Source organism: Sinohyriopsis cumingii, chromosome 5 (assembly GCF_028554795.1).
Source record: "Sinohyriopsis cumingii isolate HCF-2022 chromosome 5, ASM2855479v2, whole genome shotgun sequence".
Classification (NCBI taxonomy): Eukaryota; Metazoa; Mollusca; class Bivalvia; order Unionida; family Unionidae; genus Sinohyriopsis; species Sinohyriopsis cumingii.
In genome coordinates, this window is record NC_142965.1 from 150361788 (window position 1) to 150383741 (window position 21954).

Sequence of the window (21954 nt, forward strand, 5' to 3'; positions counted from 1 at the left end):
ACTTATAAACGTATAACAGATACATGAAGATTGGTGTCGTTTTTAAATTCTGTTTTTTTATATAAACGTATAGTTGATAAATGAAGATTGATTTCGTATTTAAAATCTGGTCCATTTATAAATGTATAGTTGATACATGAAGATTGGTATCGTAGATACATGAAGATTGGTTTCGTACCTAAATTCTAGTCTACTTATAAACATATAGTAGATACATGAAGATTGGTGTCGTATTTAAATTCTGGTCTATTTATAAACGTATAGTAGATACATAAAGATTGGAATCTTTCCTAAACTCTGGTCTACTTATAAACGTATAGTAGATACACGAAGATTGGCATCGTACCTAAATTCTGGTCTACTTATAAACGTATAGTAGATACAAGACAATTGGTGTCGTACTTAAATTCTGGTCTACTTATGAAGTGTAATAAACACAATATGAGTTGTACCGTAACTACCAAAAAAGTAGTAGATTAAATCAAAACCTCAAGACAATCATCTTAGCACGGCGCATGTTTACAGTTTAGGGAAAATGAGCTTTGTTATGATAACACCCATGCCATCAAACGGTAAACGAGTGAAAGTGGATGTTAAGGATAGATTCTGAAGGTAAGACTATCTTGTCCCAGCTTATAGCACTGCAAGGCACTTAAAATATTATTAAAAATCGCTTTGGGGAGTTAGGCAGCTCTGAAACATTGAAATTTGACCTTGACCTTGAAGGTAGGAACCAAATATGGTACATGACACACCTTTTGATAGTGATGTCTAGGCATTCCTAGTTTCATCTTTTAATGTCAAACGTCTTTAAAGAACGGAAACTAAAGTGTAACAGCGAAAACGCAAATAATATGCTCCCCGCTTTTCTCGAAACGAAGAAAGGTTTAGAATTATTTTTTTGTCCCCAAATCAAAACAAGCGTAGTTTTTTCAAGCTTTTTAATAATAATTTAAAAAATCCTATCTCAATCCCACCCCACCCACCCCAAAAACCAAATGGTCGATACGAAAGGTGCAATAATATTCATATAGAAATAATACCGTGGTCATGCTATTCAGAATGATGAAATAGCCGTGAAGCCAATATTATAAAGTCATGTAAAACCACCACAAAATACAACATAATATAAAAAATGCCATCCATGTTTCCACAGCCTTGACGATGACCAGTACTGTGGCATTCCTCAAAGAAGGAGTAACGTCAATCCGCTGTCGTCTTCTACATCTTGGAGAATGGAGCCATATCACTATATGGAAAATTCGGCCAAAGGGAAACAAAACAAAGGTCCTTACTGTAGACAGGAAAGTAGGGACAGCAATTTATGAGACCTTCATGAAAGACAGGATATTTGCTGACATAGTTTCTACCCGATACGAGGTGGAGGTAAACTTGTGGATTTATGTTCTCACGTGCGAAGACGAGGGATGGTACACGTGCACAGCGGATGTTCCCTTTGAACTTCCGGAAGCTGAAGGGGAAATTATCTTGAAAGGTAACGGTTGCCCTGTCAGAAAAAATAGTGTTACCTTCTACATTATCATTGAGAAATAAATAAAATGATTTACATGCATGGTTTACAGAAATTATTAAAAGCCACTGTGAACTATATAATATAGATATTACTAAAATTTATGAAATAAACCCCATTAAATCACTCAATTATTCTTATACAACAGAGAGGAGTTGGTAACCATTACCCTCCCACTGCCATCTATTTTATTTCCACACTTTTATTTTCGTGTTGACTCTGCCTGAGAATTCCTCATGAAAGCTGCCTTTTTTGGGTTATGTTCATATAATTTCACGTGTACCTGTACAAAACATAAAGATATGATAAATGAGAAAAATATGGCTGTCAATGCATACCCACCATAGCAAAAGTGCTCCTTTTCTCCATATCCACGTGTCTGCTTGAAAAATTCGTTTCAGTAGTTAAATATATTTACATTTTACCACCAAAGACATTTTACATTTGCTTCTGATACCTTTCAAGTGAGGAATTGAAGGAGAAACAGTTTTGTTTCTTTCTGTTTTGGTCCTGTAACATTTACCAACTAGCTGTATTATTAATTCATCATACACCATCTAATTTACTCATACTATAAGCTTAAATGAAAATATCTAAATTGATGATGCCATAGACATAAAATATCTAAATTGATGATGGCAAAGACACACACTGTCTAAATTGATGATGGTAAAGACATAACATATCTAAATTGATGATGCAATAGACATAAAATATCTAAATTGATGATGGCAAAGACATAAAATATCTAAACTGATAACGGAATAGACATAAAATATCTAAATTGATGATGGCAAAGACATAAAATATTTAGATTGATGATGCAATAGACATAAAATATCTAAATAGATGATGCCATAGACATAAAATATCTAAATTGATGATGGCAAAGACATAAAATATCTAAACTGATGATGGAATAGACATAAAATATCTAAATAGATGATGGCAAAGACATAAAATATTTAGATTGATGATGCAATAGACATAAAATATCTAAATAGATGATGCCATAGACATAAAATATCTAAATTGATGATGGCAAAGACAAAATATCTAAACTGATGATGGAATAGACATAAAATATCTAAATAGATGATGGCAAAGACATAAAATATCTAAACTGATGACGGAATAGACATAAAATATCTAAATTGATGATGCAATAGACATAAAATATCTAAATAGATGATGGCAAAGACATAAAATATCTAAACTGATGACGGAATAGACATAAAATATCTAAATTGATGATGCAATAGACATAAAATATCTAAATAGATGATGGCAAAGACATAAAATATCTAAACTGATGACGGAATAGACATAAAATATCTAAATTGATGATGGCAAAGACACAAAATATCTAAATTGATGATGGCAAAGACATAAAATATCTAAACTGATGACGGAATAGACATAAAATATCTAAATTGATGATGGCAAAGACACACACTGTCTAAATTGATGATGGTAAAGACATAACATATCTAAATTGATGATGGCAAAGACATAAAATATCTAAACTGATGACGGAATAGACATAAAATATCTAAATTGATGATGGCAAAGACACAAAATATCTAAATTGATGAAGCCATAGACATAAAATATCTAAATTGATGATGGAATAGACATAAAATATCTAAATTGATGATAACAATGACATAAAATACCTAAATTGATGAAGGCAAAGACATAAAATATCTAAATTGATGAAGCCATAGACATAAAATATCTAAATTGATGATGGCAAAGACATAACATATCTAAATTGATGATGCAATAGACATAAAATATCCAAATTGATGATGGCAAAGACATAAAATATCTAAATTGATGATGCAATAGACATAAAATATCTAAATTGATGATGGCAAAGACATAAAATATCTAAATTGATGATAGCAAAGACATAAAATATCTAAATTGATGATGGCAAAGACATAAAATATCTAAATTGATGATAGCAAAGACATAAAATATCTAAATTGATGATGGCAAAGACATAAAATATCTAAATTGATGATGCAATAGACATAAAATATCTAAATTGATGATGGCAAAGACATAAAATATCTAAATTGATGATGGAATAGACATAAAATATCTAAATTGATGATGCAATAGACATAAAATATCTAAATTGATGATGGCAAAGACATAAAATATCTAAACTGATGACGGAATAGACATAAAATATCTAAATTGATGATGGCAAAGACACAAAATATCTAAATTGATGAAGCCATAGACATAAAATATCTAAATTGATGATGGAATAGACATAAAATATCTAAATTGATGATGACAATGACATAAAATACCTAAATTGATGAAGGCAAAGACATAAAATTTCTAAATTGATGAAGCCATAGACATAAAATATCTAAATTGATGATGGCAAAGACATAACATATCTAAATTGATGATGCAATAGACATAAAATATCCAAATTGATGATGGCAAAGACATAAAATATCTAAATTGATGATGCAATAGACATAAAATATCTAAATTGATGATAGCAAAGACATAAAATATCTAAATTGATGATAGCAAAGACATAAAATATCTAAATTGATGATGGCAAAGACATAAAATATCTAAATTGATGATGCAATAGACATAAAATATCTAAATTGATGATGGCAAAGACATAAAATATCTAAATTGATGATGGCAAAGACATAAAATATCTAAACTGATGACGGAATAGACATAAAATATCCAAATTGATGATGCAATAGACATAAAATATCTAAATTGATGATGGCAAAGACATAAAATATCTAAATTGATGATGGCAAAGACATAAAATATCTAAATTGATGATGCAATAGACATAAAATATCTAAATTGATGATGGCAAAGACATAAAATATCTAAACTGATGACGGAATAGACATAAAATATCTAAATTGATGATGCAATAGACATAAAATATCTAAATTGATGATGGCAAAGACATAAAATATCTAAATTGATGATGGCAAAGACATAAAATATCTAAACTGATGATGCAATAGACATAAAATATCTAAACTGATGACGGAATAGACATAAAATATCTAAATTGATGATGGCAAAGACATAAAATATCTAAATTGATGATGGCAAAGACATAAAATACCTAAATTGATGATTGCAAAGACATACAAATTCGGTTTTGCAGTGAAACCAGAGGCACCTATTATATCTGCGCCTGTCGACGTCATAGAAAATCACCCTACCCAAGGTTTATTTTCCTGTAAGGCAAACGTCGGCCACCCTAAAGGCAACTTGGTGTGGAAAGTGAAATACAAGAACGAGACAGAGTTCCAGGTTCTTCCATTCAATCAAACTCTAAGAGAAGAAGAGTTCAACTGCTCACAGATTGTAGAACGATCATTCACCATCTTGCCATCCATGGAACAAAACGGCATGGAGCTTAAGTGTGAAGTGGATAATAAAAACACATTACCTTCTGGACACACTTTGGTATCCATGGAAACAATTCACGTTATTCCAGGTAAATATTGATACTAAAATTAGGTAAGTAAGCTTTTAAAATAGGAACTGAAAAATGAGAAGTAATTCATGTTGACAATACAGTGAGTTATAGGCTGTCGAGAGACAATAACTTTAAACATTTGTTTATTTACATGTTTGAGAAATTAATACAAAGATATGTCCTTCAAACCACAAAATATGTTACTTATTGGCACGACTGATTCCACTCGTATCAAATTTAGTACATCGATTGCAATCATGTCCATTATAACTTGTCCATAACCACAGTGAGTCGTATTGCCATTCGTGTAATACATGTTAGTACATAAAATAGATTATCGTTTATTTTGTGGCAGCCAAGAAAATTATATACAAAAAAGGACGGGAATATGGTTGTTTTTTTTTCTTCCTATAACATGAATAATAGATCCATATCGCAAAGTAAATGTGTTTTTAGGAGAAGAGCACTTAAAAGACCGGCCTTAATCAAAGACATCTTTCTAAAACTTTTACCACATGGGGGAATTATCAGGTTAGTTATATACTGGTATAATTAATGCCTTTATTTCTCAAATAACCTTTCTTTCGTTCGACGCAAATATGACTTTTACTTGAATATTTTCACAAAATGTTAGATTTAATTGATGATCAGTGTTGTTATAATCCCTTTAAGGAAATTTCTGTGCTGGGAATAATGACAACAAGCTAGTGGCCCATCCACACGACTGCCGAAAGTATGTGCACTGCATAGAGGGGACAAGAATGTACGTACAGAAATGCAGCCAGGGACTTTGTTTCAATCAAGCGACAGGACGATGTGACACACCAGAATCTACAGAAACTCTTGGTATGTAGAGTTGATCCGTGACATGGCCAACACAATGTTGACATGAATTTTCCAACGATCTGTAAGCTAGATAATATCACAACCAAGCTCTCTGCAACACACGCTAATCCATAAACATGGTTCAATCCATTCAAATTCGGGAGTTCAACGTCAGCAACTATAATTACATTCTCTGTTTTACATGAGCATATCTATAAATAAATTATAACAATTAAAAAGTGCTCGATAATAACTCTTCTTGTAAACATTATGTAATGCAACTTGAATGTGTCCATAGTTTCCGTTGATTTGAAACGGGCCACATTCTTTATGTGTCTCTGTGATGAAATTGATGATGTTTGTAATGGTGTAATGATTTGGACAAAAAGAGCGTTGAATACCTAATACACCGTGTTTTATTTCTATGTGATGGATATAACCTTGTTATGACGTATTTCATGCATTAACGTTAAGAAGTTATTACTGTGCCATATCAAGACAGTTCTTTCAGCTGATTTGGAACAAAATGGCAATATTACCTTAGCGGACAACGCAATTTGACATACAAAATGTCAATATTACCTTAGCGGACAACGCAGTTTGACATACAATCTGTTTGTAACAGGTACAGAGACAAGATATGAATAAGTTGATGCGATGAAACGTCACTAGAACAGAAATTTGCATTTGTGCATTTGTAAAGTGCAGTTTCCCTGAATATAATTCAGTTTATTTCACTTACATATTATGAATATTAAGAGATACAATGGTTTTAATGACTCGTACAATAGGGATATGACGTTTTAGAAATTTTCTGCTGTCGGGACATGACCAGGATACAGTGGATAAGGCCAAGCCCTTAGAGCAGTCTATATCCATTGATACAGGCCTGGCTGAAGGCTTCTGACATATCAATGCAGTGGATAAGGCCAAGCCCTTAGAGCAGTCTATATCCATTGATACAGGCCTGGCTGAAGGCTTCTGACATATCAATGCAGTGGATAAGGCCAAGCCCTTAGAGCAGTCTATATCCATTGATACAGGCCTGGCTGAAGGCTTCTGACATATCAATGCAGTGGATAAGGCCAAGCCCCTATAGCAGTCTATATCCATTCATACAGCCCTGGCTGAAGGCTTCTGACATATCAATGCAGTGGATAAGGCCAAGCCCCTAGAGCAGTCTATATCCATTGATACAGCCCTGGCTGAAGGCTTCTGACATATCCATGCAGTGGATAAGGCCAAGCCCCTTGATCAGTCTATATCCATTGATACAGGCCTGGCTGAAGGCTTATCAATGCAGTGGATGAGGCCAAACCCCTTGATCAGTCTATATTCATTGATACAGACCTGGCTGAAGGCTTCTGACATATCAATGCAGTGGATAAGGCCAAACCCCTTGATCAGTATATATCCATTGATACAGGCCTGGCTGAAGGCTTCTGACATATCAATGCAGTGGATAAGGCCAAGCCCCTATAGCAGTCTATATCCATTGATACAGCCCTGGCTGAAGGCTTCTGACATCAATGCAGTGGATAAGGCCAAGCCCATAGAGCAGTCTGTATCCATTGATACAGCCCTGGCTGAAGGCTTCTGACATATCAATGCAGAGGATAAGGCCAAGCCTCTTGATCAGTCTATATCCATTGTTACAGACCTTGTTGAAGGCTTATCAATGCAGTGGATAAGGCCAAGCCCCTTGATCAGTCTATATCCATTGATACAGGCCTGGCTGAAGGCTTCTGACATATCAATACAGTGGATAAGGCCAAGTGCATAGAGCAGTCTATATCCATTGATACAGCCCTGGCTGAAGGCTTCTGACATATCAATGCAGTGGATGAGGCCAAACCCCTTGATCAGTCTATATCCATTGATACAGGCCTGGCTGAAGGCTTCTGACATATCAATGCAGTGGATAAGGCCAAACTCCTTGATCAGTCTATATCCATTGATACAGCCCTGGCTGAAGGCTTCTACATATCAATGCAGTGGATAAGGCCAAGCCCATAGAGCAGTCTATATCCATTGATACAGGCCTGGCTGAAGGCTTCTGACATATCAATACAGTGGATAAGGCCAAATCCGTTGATCAGTCTATATCCATTGATACAGGCCTGGCTGAAGGCTTCTGACATATCAGTGCAGTGGATAAGGCCAAGCCCCTAGAGCAGTCTATATCCATTGATACAGGCCTGGCTGAAGGCTTCTGACATATCAATGCAGTGGATAAGGCCAAACCCCTTGATCAGTCTATATCCATTGATACAGGCCTAGCTGAAGGCTTCTGACATATCAATGCAGCGGATAAGGCCAAACCCCTTGATCAGTCTATATCCATTGATACAGGCCTGGCTGAAGGCTTCTGACATATAAATGCAGTGGATAAGGCCAAACCCCTTGATCAGTCTATATCCATTGATACAGGCCTGGCTGAAGGCTTCTGACATATCAATGCAGTGGATAAGGCCAAACCCATTGATCAATCTATATCCATTCATACAGCCATGGCTGAAGGCTTCTGACATATCAGTGCAGTGGATAAGGCCAAGCCCCTAGAGCAGTCTATATCCATTGATACAGGCCTGGCTGAAGGCTTATCAATGCAGTGGATAAGGCCAAACCCTTTGATCAGTCTATATCCATTGATACAGGCCTGGCTGAAGGCTTATCAATGCAGTGGATAAGACCAAACCCCTTGATCAGTCTATATCCATTGATACAGGCCTGGCTGAAGGCTTCTGACATATCAATGCAGTGGGTAAGGACAAACCCCTTGATCAGTCCATTTGCATTGATATTGCCCTCTTTATAAGTAGCAGTTTAAATTAAAAAAATGATAAAAATCAAAACTTATTTTAATCTCTACATTCAAGATGCAAAGTAGTAGCGAATTGTACGTATACTGTATTATGTTTTGGAGGTGTGATACAGGAAGTGTAGTGTTCAATTTAATGTGTAATGGATACAGGAAGTGCAGTGTTTGATTTAATGTGTAATGGATACAGGAAGTTTAGTGTTTGATTTAAAGTGTAATGGATACAGGAAGTGCAGTGTTTGATTTAAAGTGTAATGGATACAGGAAGTGCAATGTTTGATTTAATGTGTAATAGATACAGGAAGCTAGTGTTCAATTTAATGTGTAATGGATACAGGAAGTGTAATGATCGATTTAATATGTAATGGATACAGGCAGTGTAGTGTTCAGTTTAATGTGTAAAGGATACAGGATGTGTTCGATTTAAAATATAATGGATAAAGGTGTAGTGTTCGATTCGATGTGGAACGGATAAGTTTTTGAACTAGCTATTGTTGCGATCGTTAAGGCAGAGTTTTCATCCCGACTGAATGAAGCAAGAACATATAGTGCATATATATATATATATATATATATATATATATATATATATATATATATATATATATATATTCACTGTTACATATAAATATTAAAGCTCATACCATTATCAAAAATTAGTACAAGATATTAATCGAAGCATTTAGAACTCAGATATCACGTACTAATTCACTTGCCGTAAAATGATGGGAGCAATGTGTTTGTTCACGTGTTTGAAAACAGCATAATGGATTGACGAGACTTCTGCCTTAATCTATACAAATTACTTTAAAACTATATAATGGATTGATGTGACTTCTGTCTTAATCGATACAATTTTTTTTCTGCAGTTGACCCTGTTCACCCGTGCAAACCTAATCGAAACGGAGTATTCTTTCCACACCCTTTCATATGCAACAAATACATATGGTGCGTCCAAGGTGAAGAAGTGGTCCAGCATTGTCCAATGGGAACATTGTACATCAGTAATGGACAGTGCACATTTGACATGCAGCAGTCCAGGTGCTACGACATAGGTGGAGCTTAATTGGCTCCTCTACGTGCAACAGGAATACAGTACAAGCTACTGGCGAAATACTAGTGCACCGTATCATGTATGCTGATGATTCTAAAATGAAAGACTTCAGCTGGAGAATTTTTGAAAGTTGCAAACATTTCTGAAGGAATACAACGCTTACCCTCGACAGTGCAAGATGTTGGATTTATAAAAATGTTGCATTGGAACCATTAACTGATATCTGTCTTATAAACCAAGACTAATGAATGTATTGTGGTGCTTTTTCCTTAATACTGACGGGGCGAGTTTTAGTCAATTTCTCCATCTACTAGAAAAATAATGAAATTCAGTGGATGTTGAAGCGATGACTGTTGAGGCTACTCAATCATATATTCATTACCACATTGATAGACAACAGACTGTAAACTACACATTCGGGCAAAACATATATCTGTTTTCGCTGTTTGTATGTTATTGTTAACCATATGAAAGCAAGACTTTCATATTTGTCATCGTCTCAACATATCTCTTGAGGGCATTCACAGTTTGTTTCTGAACCAATGACATGTCAAAGAATAATTGACGCTTATAGACATAAGTGTGATTTTAATGTCATAACAGCCATACACAGTACAGACTTAATGTCTAACATGATACACGTTTTCCAGTCATAACAGCCTAACACAGTACAGACTTAATGTCTAACATCATATAAGTTTTCCAGTCATAACAGCCATGCACAGTGTAGATTAATGTCTAACATCATACAAGTTTTCCAGTCATAACAGCCATACACAGTACAGACTTAATGTCTAACATCATACAAGTTTTCCAGTCATAACAGCCATGCACATACAAGTTTTCCAGTCATAACAGCCATACACAGTACAGACTTAATGTCTAACATCATACAAGTTTTCCAGTCATAACAGCCATGCACATACAAGTTTTCCAGTCATAACAGCCATACACAGTACATACTTAATGTCTAACATCATACAAGTTTTCCAGTCATAACAGCCATGCACAGTACAGACTTCATGTCTAACATCATACAAGTTTTCCAGTCATAATGACCACACGCAATGCAGTATCATGTCTAAGTTTTCAGTTCATGGCCATGAACAGTGCATTTTTATATATCATACAAATTTTCCAGTCATAATTGCCACACACAGTGTAGATTAATGTCTAACATCATACAAGTTTTCAAGTCATAATGGCCACAAAAAGTGCAGATTCATGTCTAACATTTTACATGTTTTCAGGTCATAGCCATGAACAGTGCATTATCATTTCTAACATCATACAAGTTTTGCCGTCCTAATGGCCATGAACAGTGCAGATTCATGTCTAACATCATACAAGTTTTCCAGACCTAATAACCATGCACAGTGTAGATTAATGTCTAACATCATACAAGTTTTCCAGTCATAACAGCCATACACAGTACAGACTTCATGTCTAACATTCATACAAGTTTTCCAGTCATAACAGCCTAACACAGTACAGACTTAATGTCTAACATCATACAAGTTTTCCAGTCATAACAGCCTAACACAGTACAGACTTCATGTCCAACATCATACATGTTTTCCAGTCATAACAGCCATGCACAGTGTAGATTAATGTCTAACATCATACAAGTTTTCCAGTCATAACAGCCATACACAGTACATACTTAATGTCTAACATCATACAAGTTTTCCAGTCATAACAGCCATGCACAGTACAGACTTCATGTCTAACATCATACAAGTTTTCCAGTCATAATGACCACACGCAATGCAGTATCATGTCTAAGTTTTCAGTTCATGGCCATGAACAGTGCATTTTTATATATCATACAAATTTTCCAGTCATAATTGCCACACACAGTGTAGATTAATGTCTAACATCATACAAGTTTTCAAGTCATAATGGCCACAAAAAGTGCAGATTCATGTCTAACATTTTACATGTTTTCAGGTCATAGCCATGAACAGTGCATTATCATTTCTAACATCATACAAGTTTTGCCGTCCTAATGGCCATGAACAGTGCAGATTCATGTCTAACATCATACAAGTTTTCCAGACCTAATAACCATGCACACTGTAGATTCATGTCTAACATCATACATGTTTTCCAGACCTAATAACCATGCACACTGTAGATTCATGTCTAACATCATACATGTTTTCCAGACCTAATAACCATGCACACTGTAGATTCATGTCTAACATCATACATGTTTTCCAGACCTAATAACCATACACACTGCAGATTCATGCCTAACATCATGCAAATTTTCCAGTCATAATTGCCATGAACAATGCAGACTCATGAGGAAAATGGGTTAATCAAGAACCTGTATTATCCTCAATGCTCAAAGTATATTTATACACAGGAATGTCACAAATTCATCAGGGCCCATTGGTGTCAAGGAATAAAAAACTATAGCCGTTTGTTTATAACTATTACATGCAATGGATAAATATAATATTGAATGCAGTGTACGCAAAAAAAGAGAAATAAAAACAAATATCATAGACTTTGCTGGTTGTGTGCTTAATTTGCAAAACCCTGATGATATTTTATTTGTTCTTACACTGCATTTTCATCACAACTTACATTTATTGGTTTGCAAAAATAGATTGTCAGGTTACATGCAACACATTTGGACAGAATTATATTAGATGCTATATTATTTTAAGTATTTTATGTTTAGAGATAACGTATGCTCATTTGACTTGTGTGTGTGTGTGTGTGTGATTATGATTTTTAACGTAGCTTTAACAATTTTTCAGTCATATCGCTAGTGATGTCTAGCACTGGGGCATCATACCGCAGACACGTAGCACGATGTCCCACCCAGTCACATTATCCTGACACCAGGCTGACCAGTCCTAACACTAACATCTTAATGCTGAGCGCCAAGCGAGGTAGCTGTTAGTACCATTTTTGTAAGTCTTTGGTATGACTCGGCCGCGGATCGAACCCACGACCTCCCGCTTCCGAGGCGGACGCTCTAACCACTAGGCCACCGGAGCCGTCTCATTTGACCTGTAATCTTCAATCTTCCATATTTAACCCCCAGTCTGTATTACGGACATAAAACAGTCATAGTGATACAAAGATTTTCAAGATGGCTGCTGCCTTAGTCATATTGGATGACAGCGGTACGCCATTTTCATTTAGGGCTTCATGTATAGTAACTGAAAAAGATTTGTATGTTGAATGTGAATTTCATATTTGGACTAAAAGTATGAAAACAGTATGATGTGCTGTGGATTTTGAAATTCAGAACTCTTTGATAGTGTCATACTGTACATAGATTCTGTATAATTCGCTTGACAATTCCATCGTATACAGAATATAACGCAAAGATTGCAACTTTACAGTTTTCTGCTGTCGTAAGAAGAAAAAATTTAGGGTATAAAAGTGGGCAGTGCTGAAGACAAAATGCTTTCATACAACCAAAACTAAAACTTTTATTTCTGACTATTTAAATTTCGTGGATCTACTACAACAAAATAGTGGATACACGCCCAAGTATTCTGCAAAGTGAATAGCATGCAAATAAAGCCAAATTAAAGGTAAGATCATTGAACCAACATTGCTCCTTCTTTCCTCATCATCTGATATCAATCCTGGTCTAAATAACACTGATGACCACAGGGGTCTGTTCTTGGACCTGTTGTCTTCATTCTGTACACACAGCCGCTCTCAAGTGTCATAGATCATCATCCAGTGTCTCACCAATTGTACGCTGACGACACCCAAAAATACAAATCTAGCCACCCAACTGAAGTTGATGCTACCATCTAAGGTGTAAAGAGGTGTATTTCTATTGTGAAATCACGAATGACATGTAACAAGCTGCAGATGAATGATGATAAAACTGAGGCCATTCTGATCACAACACAAAGACTTTCTCAGTCACATCCTTTACCTCAAGCAATAAATATCAGTAACACCAACATTAAATTCACACAGTCAGTACGAAACCTAGGTGTCACTCTGGACAGTACTCTCACGTTGCACCAACATGTCATGAACAGATGCAAGGCTGCATATCTTGAGCTGAGACGCATCAGCTCCATTCGCAAATATCTTTCAGTTGATGCCACTAAAACACTTGTATGTTCATTAGTACTTTCAATACTGGACTATTGTAACTCAATTATGTCTGGTTCATCTCAATATCTACTTCAGAAACTTCAAAAAGTTCAAAACACAGCTGCTCGGATCATACTTCGAGTATCACGATCAGAGCACACCTCCCCGCTGCTCTGTATCCTATACTGGCTATCCATTCGGTCCAGAATCAAACACAAAATTTGTTCTCTGTGATATGTATGGACAACGTTCTTTTGCATACCAGGGTCCAGCAACATGGAATGAATTGCCCACTGAACTTAGACACAAAGACACAGTGATCCCATTCAAGAGTGCTCTTAAAACTCACTTATTTCGACTGCAAGACCAAACTTAAAGACCTAATAATGTTGCCTACCTTAAATATTTACAGAATGTTTTTATGTTTTCTAATTTCATGGTGTTTTTTTTCTGTAATAATATCATTGTTTTTATTGTTATAGGTGTTGTCTAATGTTGTAAAGCGCTTACAGCTTCTAAAAATGATGCGCTATACAAAGTCCTCATTATTGTTATTATTGTTATTATTATTATTATTATTATTATTATTATTATTACTTCTGTTCACATAGAGATTTTATCTGTACCTGTAATATAGAATTAGCTGACCAATTTTCTTGGCAACTCGCTTTCCACTAATACCACTTATGCAAAGATGTCATTAGATAATTTTAAAATTACACATGGCTAACAGCTGTTTACTGTTTTGAAAATAGTGCCAGATTAATTTTACAAAATTAGAAGGTGAAACTCCTTTGGATCTTATTGACTACAACCTACTGCTTGAGCAGTCCCACTTGGGTCTCTTATTCATACGGTAAAATCCACCCTGAAACAAAGCATACACAACAAGTACTAAATCAAACCATCGCAAAAGAAAATCTTTCACAGTAATCCGGATGAGTATGTAGAAGCGATGACAGATTTCATGTCATCTTCATGATCCACTGGAATAGACAATAATGTACACAACATAAGTGAAAGAAATGTGTGTGTTTGCATTTTTAATATAGCTTTAACAGTTGTTCAGGCATATCACTACGATGTCCGCAGTGTGGCAGTTTATATTGATGTCGAGCACTGGGGCATCATGATGCAGACGCGTGACATCATTTCCCACCCAGTCTGGTTATCCTGACACTAAGACGACCAGTCCAAACACTAGCATCGTAATGCTGATTGCAGCTGTTAGTAACATTTTTATAAGTCTTTGATTTGACTCGACCCGGGTTCGAATCTGCGACTTCCCGCATCTGAAGTGGATGATCTAACCATGTAGGCCACCGGAGTGGTTGAAGAAATGGATAGTAACTGATAAAACATTTTCTGGATGGATAGACGGACAGGACATTCTGTCCGCCAAGTTTTGCCTTTCCAGGGACATGTTACTAGGTCTCATTTGTCTTTGTTACTCGAAGAGAGAGAGACATAAAATATTGATAAAAATTAAGTTTCATCCAGGGATAGGTATAAATACATTAAAATCAAGCATTAGTTGACTGATCCAAGGAGGATTATGAACTCAGCTGGGAAATATTATTATATAATAATCTAAAGGAGATTCAAAAGACAAATTATTATATTAAAACCTAACTCAAATGAATTAAAAGATAACATCAATTTCCACGCATCTGCTATGACCAGTGCTCCATCCTGAATACCGTTACATGCATACATAGATTATTATCTGTGTCCGCAATATTAAAAGATCTGTTTCCTTTATCTTTGATTATGTTTGAAAATTAAAGCAAAAACTATATGTGCAGTATAATTGTGTGGATTATCTTTAGAAATCCGCTAAATTGGTATTGACGAATTCCACTTACAAATTTTCAGATGCAAAGGTGTCCAAAAGAATAGAGAGAAAAAATAGCAGCCATAAACACCAATCCTCAAAGTTCAATGCCAACTGAAATATAAACTAAAGGTATAACCCAATCCTCAAAGTCCAGTGCAACTGAAATATAAACTATATGCATATAAACCAATCCTCAAAGTCCAATGCTAACTGAAATATAAACTATATGCATATAATATAAACTATATGCATATAAACCAATCCTCAAAGTCCAGTGCAACTGAAATATAAACTATATGCATATAAACCAATCCTCAAAGTCCAGTGCCAACTGAAATATGAACTATATGCATATAAACCAATCCTCAAAGTCCAATGCCAACTGGAATATAAACTATGCTACTTCATATGCTGTAGAAGAGAAGAGGTGCCAGCGAACTAGAATCCGAAAGATACCGACGCTTCTTTGGTGGTAGTCAGTCTTTCTTGACGAAAAAATTCACACCCTAAGACACTCCACCCTCCTGTTCTACAAATTTTCCATAAAAATAGACCATGGCCACCGCCCGACAATATCCTCTATATTTTAAAAGCAATAATCTACGCCCTACACGATTTCTTTTCACAGCAACACTATGCCACCAAACCTGAGATTGTATCGAATAAATATAATAATACATTATCCAAATATCCAAACTCTTTTTAAAATCCCAATCAGTAGAAGGCTATACCTCGCGTCAAACACACTAGGTCATTCAACAGATCATCCAGTGGTTAACACTTGACGAAGACAGTAATTGCAACAATTTGACCTCGATAACCAGACTTACATAACAAGACAGCTATTGCAAAAAATTGACCTCGATCACCAGACTTACATAACAAGACAGCTATTGCAAAAAACTGACCTCGATAACCAGACTTACATAACAAGACAGTACTTGCAAAAACTGACCTCGATAACCAGACTTACATAACAAGACAGTAATTGCAATGAAAACACCTGAATAACCAGTCTTACCTAACCAGACTTGGGTCATTCATTGTTGGAATTATAACTCTATATGTAGTCTATTTATAAGAACACGGTACGAGTGTTGGAATTATAACTCTATATGTAGTCTATTTATAAAAACACGGTACGAGTGTTGGAATTATAATTCTACATGTAGTATATTTATAAGAACACAGTACGAGTGTTTGCTTTGAATGTTCTATTATTCATCACTCAAACTCGGATATTCACCACTCAGACTCGATATTCATCTATCAGACTTGGATATTCATTACTCATACTTAGGTATTCATCTATCATACTTGGATATTCACCACTCAGACTTGGATATTCATTACTTAGACTCGATATTCATCTATCATACTTGGATATTCATTACTCAGACTCGATATTTATCTATCATGGATATTCACCACTCAGACTCGATATTCATCTATCATACTTGGATATTCACCACTCAGACTTGGATATTCATTACTCAGACTCAGGTATTCATCTGTCAGACGTGGATATTCATTACTAAGCTTCGGATATTTGCCACTTAGACTAGGATATTCATCACTCAGACTCAGATAATAATCTATCAGACTTGGATATTCATTAATGAATCTCAAATATTTGCCACTCAGACTCGATATTCATCTATCAGACTTGGATATTCATTACCTAAACTCAGATATTCATCAGACAGATTCACACATTCACAACACAGGCAAAGATACTCATCACTCAGATATTCTCTACTCAGACTCAGATATTCATAAGTGAGACATTCATCACTCAGACTCGGATATTTATTGCTCAAACTCGGATATTCGTCATTCAAACTCGGATATTCTTCAGACTCAGATATTCATCAATCTGGCACGTATATACAATGATTAAACTTATGATGATGGCAATTTAAGAGAAGCAAATTACACTATAGTGCTTTGGAGTCAACTACTTCCAATGGTCGAGTGTTCAACACCCTCCAGTTTTTTCTTCAAAAACTATTTTTAAAATCCCAAGTCACCACACCCTTGTATCCTGAAATTTATATTGGCTAAAATCCCTAGACCGCCACCCACATATGATTCTATATCCTAGATTGCCACCCACCTATCATTTTATATCCTAGATTGCCACACACCTATCATTTTAAATTTGTATCGGGTATCTATTCATCATTATTCTAACCTCCATATTATAAAAACCGTCAGTACTCTAATCACCATACCATAAAAAATAAGTACTCTAATCACCATATGATGAAAACACAAGCACTCTAATCATATGATAAAACCCCAGTACTCGAATCACCACATGATAAAACACCAGTACTCTAATCACCTCAAGAAGAAAACACGTTCTCTAATGATATGATACAACACAAGTACTCCAATCACCACACGATACAACGCTAGTACTCTAATCACATGATAAAACACCAGCACTCGAATCACCACATGATAAAAAACCAGTACTCTAATCACCACATGATAAAACACAAGTGCTATAATCGTCGCATGATAAAACACCAGCACTCTAATCATCACATGGCAAAACACCAGCAAACTAATAACCGCATGATAAAACACCAGTACTCTGATCACCAAATGAGGAAAACATCAGTACTCTAATCTGCACGTGAAGACATCAGTAATCTAATCACCAAATGATGAAAACATCAGTACTCTAATCACCGCATGACAAAACACCAGCAAACTAATCACCACATGATTAAAACACCAGTACTCTAATCACCACATGATGAAAACATCAGTACTCTAATCACAAAATGATGAAAATCATCCTGGCATTGTTCTCGAGACGTAATTATGCTTCTTGCCACAATCTCAGGCAAAGAAAAGGTTAAAATTAGGTTTTGTCGTTGTGTAACTGTTCAAAGGGGGGGGGGGGGGGCAATGGCACTGACCCTTCAATCCATCCTCCTTGGAGAACGTAATCGATGATTTAGAAGATTGTGGATCGCCTCTTTTTTTGTTGGACACGGTTGGAGGTGATGGAGGTCTACAATCTGTCCCGTACAGTGTACTTTAGGAACCATGGGAAAAAAACATCAATGATGTAAACTGAGACAGGGTGAGAAGAACATTCATTAATAGATGGTGGGGTCCTCAAATTCTGTAGGGATTAAAAGGGAACACCAGCCTGAATTATTCCAAAGTACACTAACTTTAACAGTTATTCAAAGAGAATCGCCGATCCAATTTTCTTCCCTTGACCAACGAACAATGTCCGATTCCCGTATGTACAGGGATTCATTGGTAACATGGAGAAATTGATGATCACGTGTTGACCCACTTCCTATGCGCAGACTGTTTATTATACAGCGCTGCGTTGTGAGCTGTGTCTGGTGACTGATGATCCAATCCGATGGAAGAATCTGTGTAGGACTCGAATCCGCATCAGATCTGTAAAAGTGCGTGCATTGCTCTTCCCTGCCTTCGCGAAGGTGTGACCCACTCTTATCGGGCACAGGCACATTTCCTGCCATGAAAGGGACGACATATATCTCCCTAAAAGCATCCGACTGCATTAGCTCGAGTGCCTATGGTCAGAGACTTTCGGGTGATTTCCAAACGAAGGAAAACACTACTTATGTCGGTGTGTGTATGTGCGCATGACTTTCTAAGACACGAGGTGACCTACACCCAATTTTCGTTGTCATCCTCAAATAATTTTTGTCACCAAGGTCAAAGATCAAAAAGCAAAATAAAAAATGTGCAAAGATATTAAAAGCTACGGTCACAGTTACCAGAAACTAATTAGGATTTGGGACGCACCAAAGGAATCTAATTAGCAAATCTGGTCAGGTTGATTCTGTAATTTTCTTTTGCTTATCTTTCTTAAAGTGGTTTTATGGATGGACAGACAATGGAGGGATGGGTAGCACAAAACAATATCTCTCCTTCCTTTTGGCTGGGGCAGACATACCATTTTTAACTTGCCTGTTTTCTTCCTACTAGATAATGACTGACAAATATCTTGATATAAAATTTTATTTCAGAGTACAACGTAACGAAATAAAGGAATTCAAGTACATGTACATTATTGATCTAATAAACATGACAGCTTTACTACATGTATTTTGCAGCAAATGTATCAAGAAATTTCACAACAAAATAATCTATCCATTAATCGTTAAAACATTGCCACAGAACTTGATTTGTATAATATGGTACATTATAAAAGTGTAAAGGTATATGCATTCAGTGTAATGCCCAAACTTAGATAATAAGAACACTGTAAATATCCTCAATTAGGTAAGATCTACTTTAGAAATTTAAATATCAGAAGGCAGAAACAGAATTTGCATAACATCAGTTTTACCGATTATTCATTGCAATCAATTCTTTCATTTATTACATTATATTTCTAGATAACATATCTTGGTGACATAATATACAAGTTAAATGGGTTGTACATACGTTGCACTCTTCAATTTCACACTTTTCATAGGGTTTTGATTTTTATATAAAAATAATTTCCCAGGTTTTGCTCACTGATAATGCGTGTTATTTATTTTAAAAAAGACCTTGTATAGCTTCGGTATTGTTAAAATAACTCTTTAATTCCTTTATTTTGGTGTATGACTGATGGGTGTAATTTGGTTCCTGGAGCTTGGCCTTATGTCACCTCCCAAAAGTCTGAATGCTCTGCTTCGTCATTTTCACTTCCTGGACCTAAGATTAAATTGGAAAAAAAGCTAATCATTGTTTTTACTTTTATATATTTTGTAATTCATTTATTTGCACTTTCAGAAACTGTATTATCTACAAAAGCAAATTTAATTTTCATCATTTTAATTAGCACTTTAGTTAGTTTTGGACTAAGTCCAGCTCATTTTTAGAGGACATGGGAGCAGCCATTATGTTCATCACTCTGCCTTTGATAGTGCACAGTTTCCATAAGTACCACATGCAAAGAAATTTCAATCACAGTACATGGAAGTCTCACTGAAGTATGCCAACATTCTCTCCAACGTGCATGTTGCCAATGCAAGCCTTTATACCAGTGCCTCTCTCAGATGTATATCCCGGTAATAACTTCAATAATAATATCATACTGAAGTACCCAGGTTTTTGACCTATGGAAGAGGCTTTAACACATATGATGTACAATAATTCAAAAGGATTATCTAATCTTACGTCTATCTAAGGATTTTAGCAGAGTCTCGATGCCATATGGCATTTGTGAAACAATGTGTACCAGCCTAATTCTTAAACATTTATGAAACAATGTGTACCAGCCTAATTCTTAAACATTTATGAAACAATGTGTACCAGCCTAATTCTTAAACATTTATGAGCAGTAGAAACTCTTCCAATGTTGTCAAACAGAACTCTCTAATTGCACTGGTCAACAGTGAAATCATTACTGACTTGAAAAGGCCCTAATCTGTAGTATTTTGGTGTGCCGAACACGAATATAACCGTGAAAAATTTGTATTGGCTCTCGTTTTGAAGATATTCATATACCTCATTTTCTATGTTTCACTGTGTAAATTTCTCCAGTAGGACTGCAGCAACATCCGGAATAATGATGTAACATTGCATAATACCATCATGCTCACATCATCCACAGTTGATTGCATCATTTTCTGATGCAACGCAATACTAATGCCATGCAGCTGCTGAAGTAAGTTGACGTCAGCAGTGTACTATACATGTGTAGGCCTATTATACTAATGCCAGGCGGCTGCTGAAGCTGACGTAAGCAGTGTACTATATAAAGCCCAATCAGATAGGTTCAGCATTTAAAATATTTTAGACGTTGTGCGAGACAGTTCAAGCTACTGTTACATAAAACTTATTATTTTATCCATTTACGTACAATAAAGAACAGTAATGCCTCGAAAGTGTGTTAATACCGCGGACAATTTTTGCTATATTTGTGGGGAAGTGACATTTGCCAACCAGAAGAAAAGTATCAATTCTCAAGTGAAGAAGGCATATCATCTTTACTTCGGATGCAAGGTTGGTGACCAAGACAAGCCTTGGGCTCCGCATATATGCTGTGCTACATGTACAACACAGCTTTCACAGTGGTTGAATTGCAAAAGGTCATCAATGCCGTTTGCAGTCCCAATGGTGTGGAGAGAGCCAAGCAACCACCTAAATGACTGTTACTTCTGCTTGGTTCCTCCTCTTTCCGGCGGAATAACGAAGCGAAAGAAGTCGAGAATAGTCTACCCAAACATTCCGTCTGCATTGAGACCAGTTCCACATGGTGAGGGACTTCCTATTCCAGAACCTCCAGCAGAATATTCTCTTGATTCATCTGACGAAG

The 21954-nt window shown here is 35.8% G+C and overlaps 2 protein-coding genes across 6 annotated transcripts in view; one reads left to right on the forward strand and one right to left on the reverse strand.

Moving 5' to 3' along the window:
* LOC149800451 (uncharacterized) overlaps positions 1-12239 on the forward strand; it is a 76446-nt gene extending 64207 nt beyond the window's left edge. For 3 of the 4 annotated variants that reach the window (XM_089960073.1, XM_089960074.1, XM_089960072.1), the window contains 4 exons: positions 1157-1495; positions 4707-5042; positions 5697-5870; positions 9540-12239. In XM_089960073.1, coding sequence (XP_089816199.1) covers positions 1157-1495; positions 4707-5042; positions 5697-5870; positions 9540-9736 — 1046 coding nt within the window. In that variant the 3' untranslated portion in view covers positions 9737-12239. The remainder of the gene's footprint in view (positions 1-1156; positions 1496-4706; positions 5043-5696; positions 5871-9539) is intronic. The other variant, XR_016421385.1, reaches the window with a different exon arrangement.
* Positions 12240-19650: 7411 nt separating this feature from the next.
* LOC149800452 (uncharacterized) overlaps positions 19651-21954 on the reverse strand; it is a 50136-nt gene continuing 47832 nt past the window's right edge. For both annotated transcript variants that reach the window (XR_016421386.1, XM_089960075.1), the window contains one exon: positions 19651-20348. Coding sequence is in view for 1 of the 2 variants with exons in the window: in XM_089960075.1 (XP_089816201.1) it covers positions 20298-20348 (51 nt within the window). In the remaining variant the exon portion in view is untranslated. The remainder of the gene's footprint in view (positions 20349-21954) is intronic.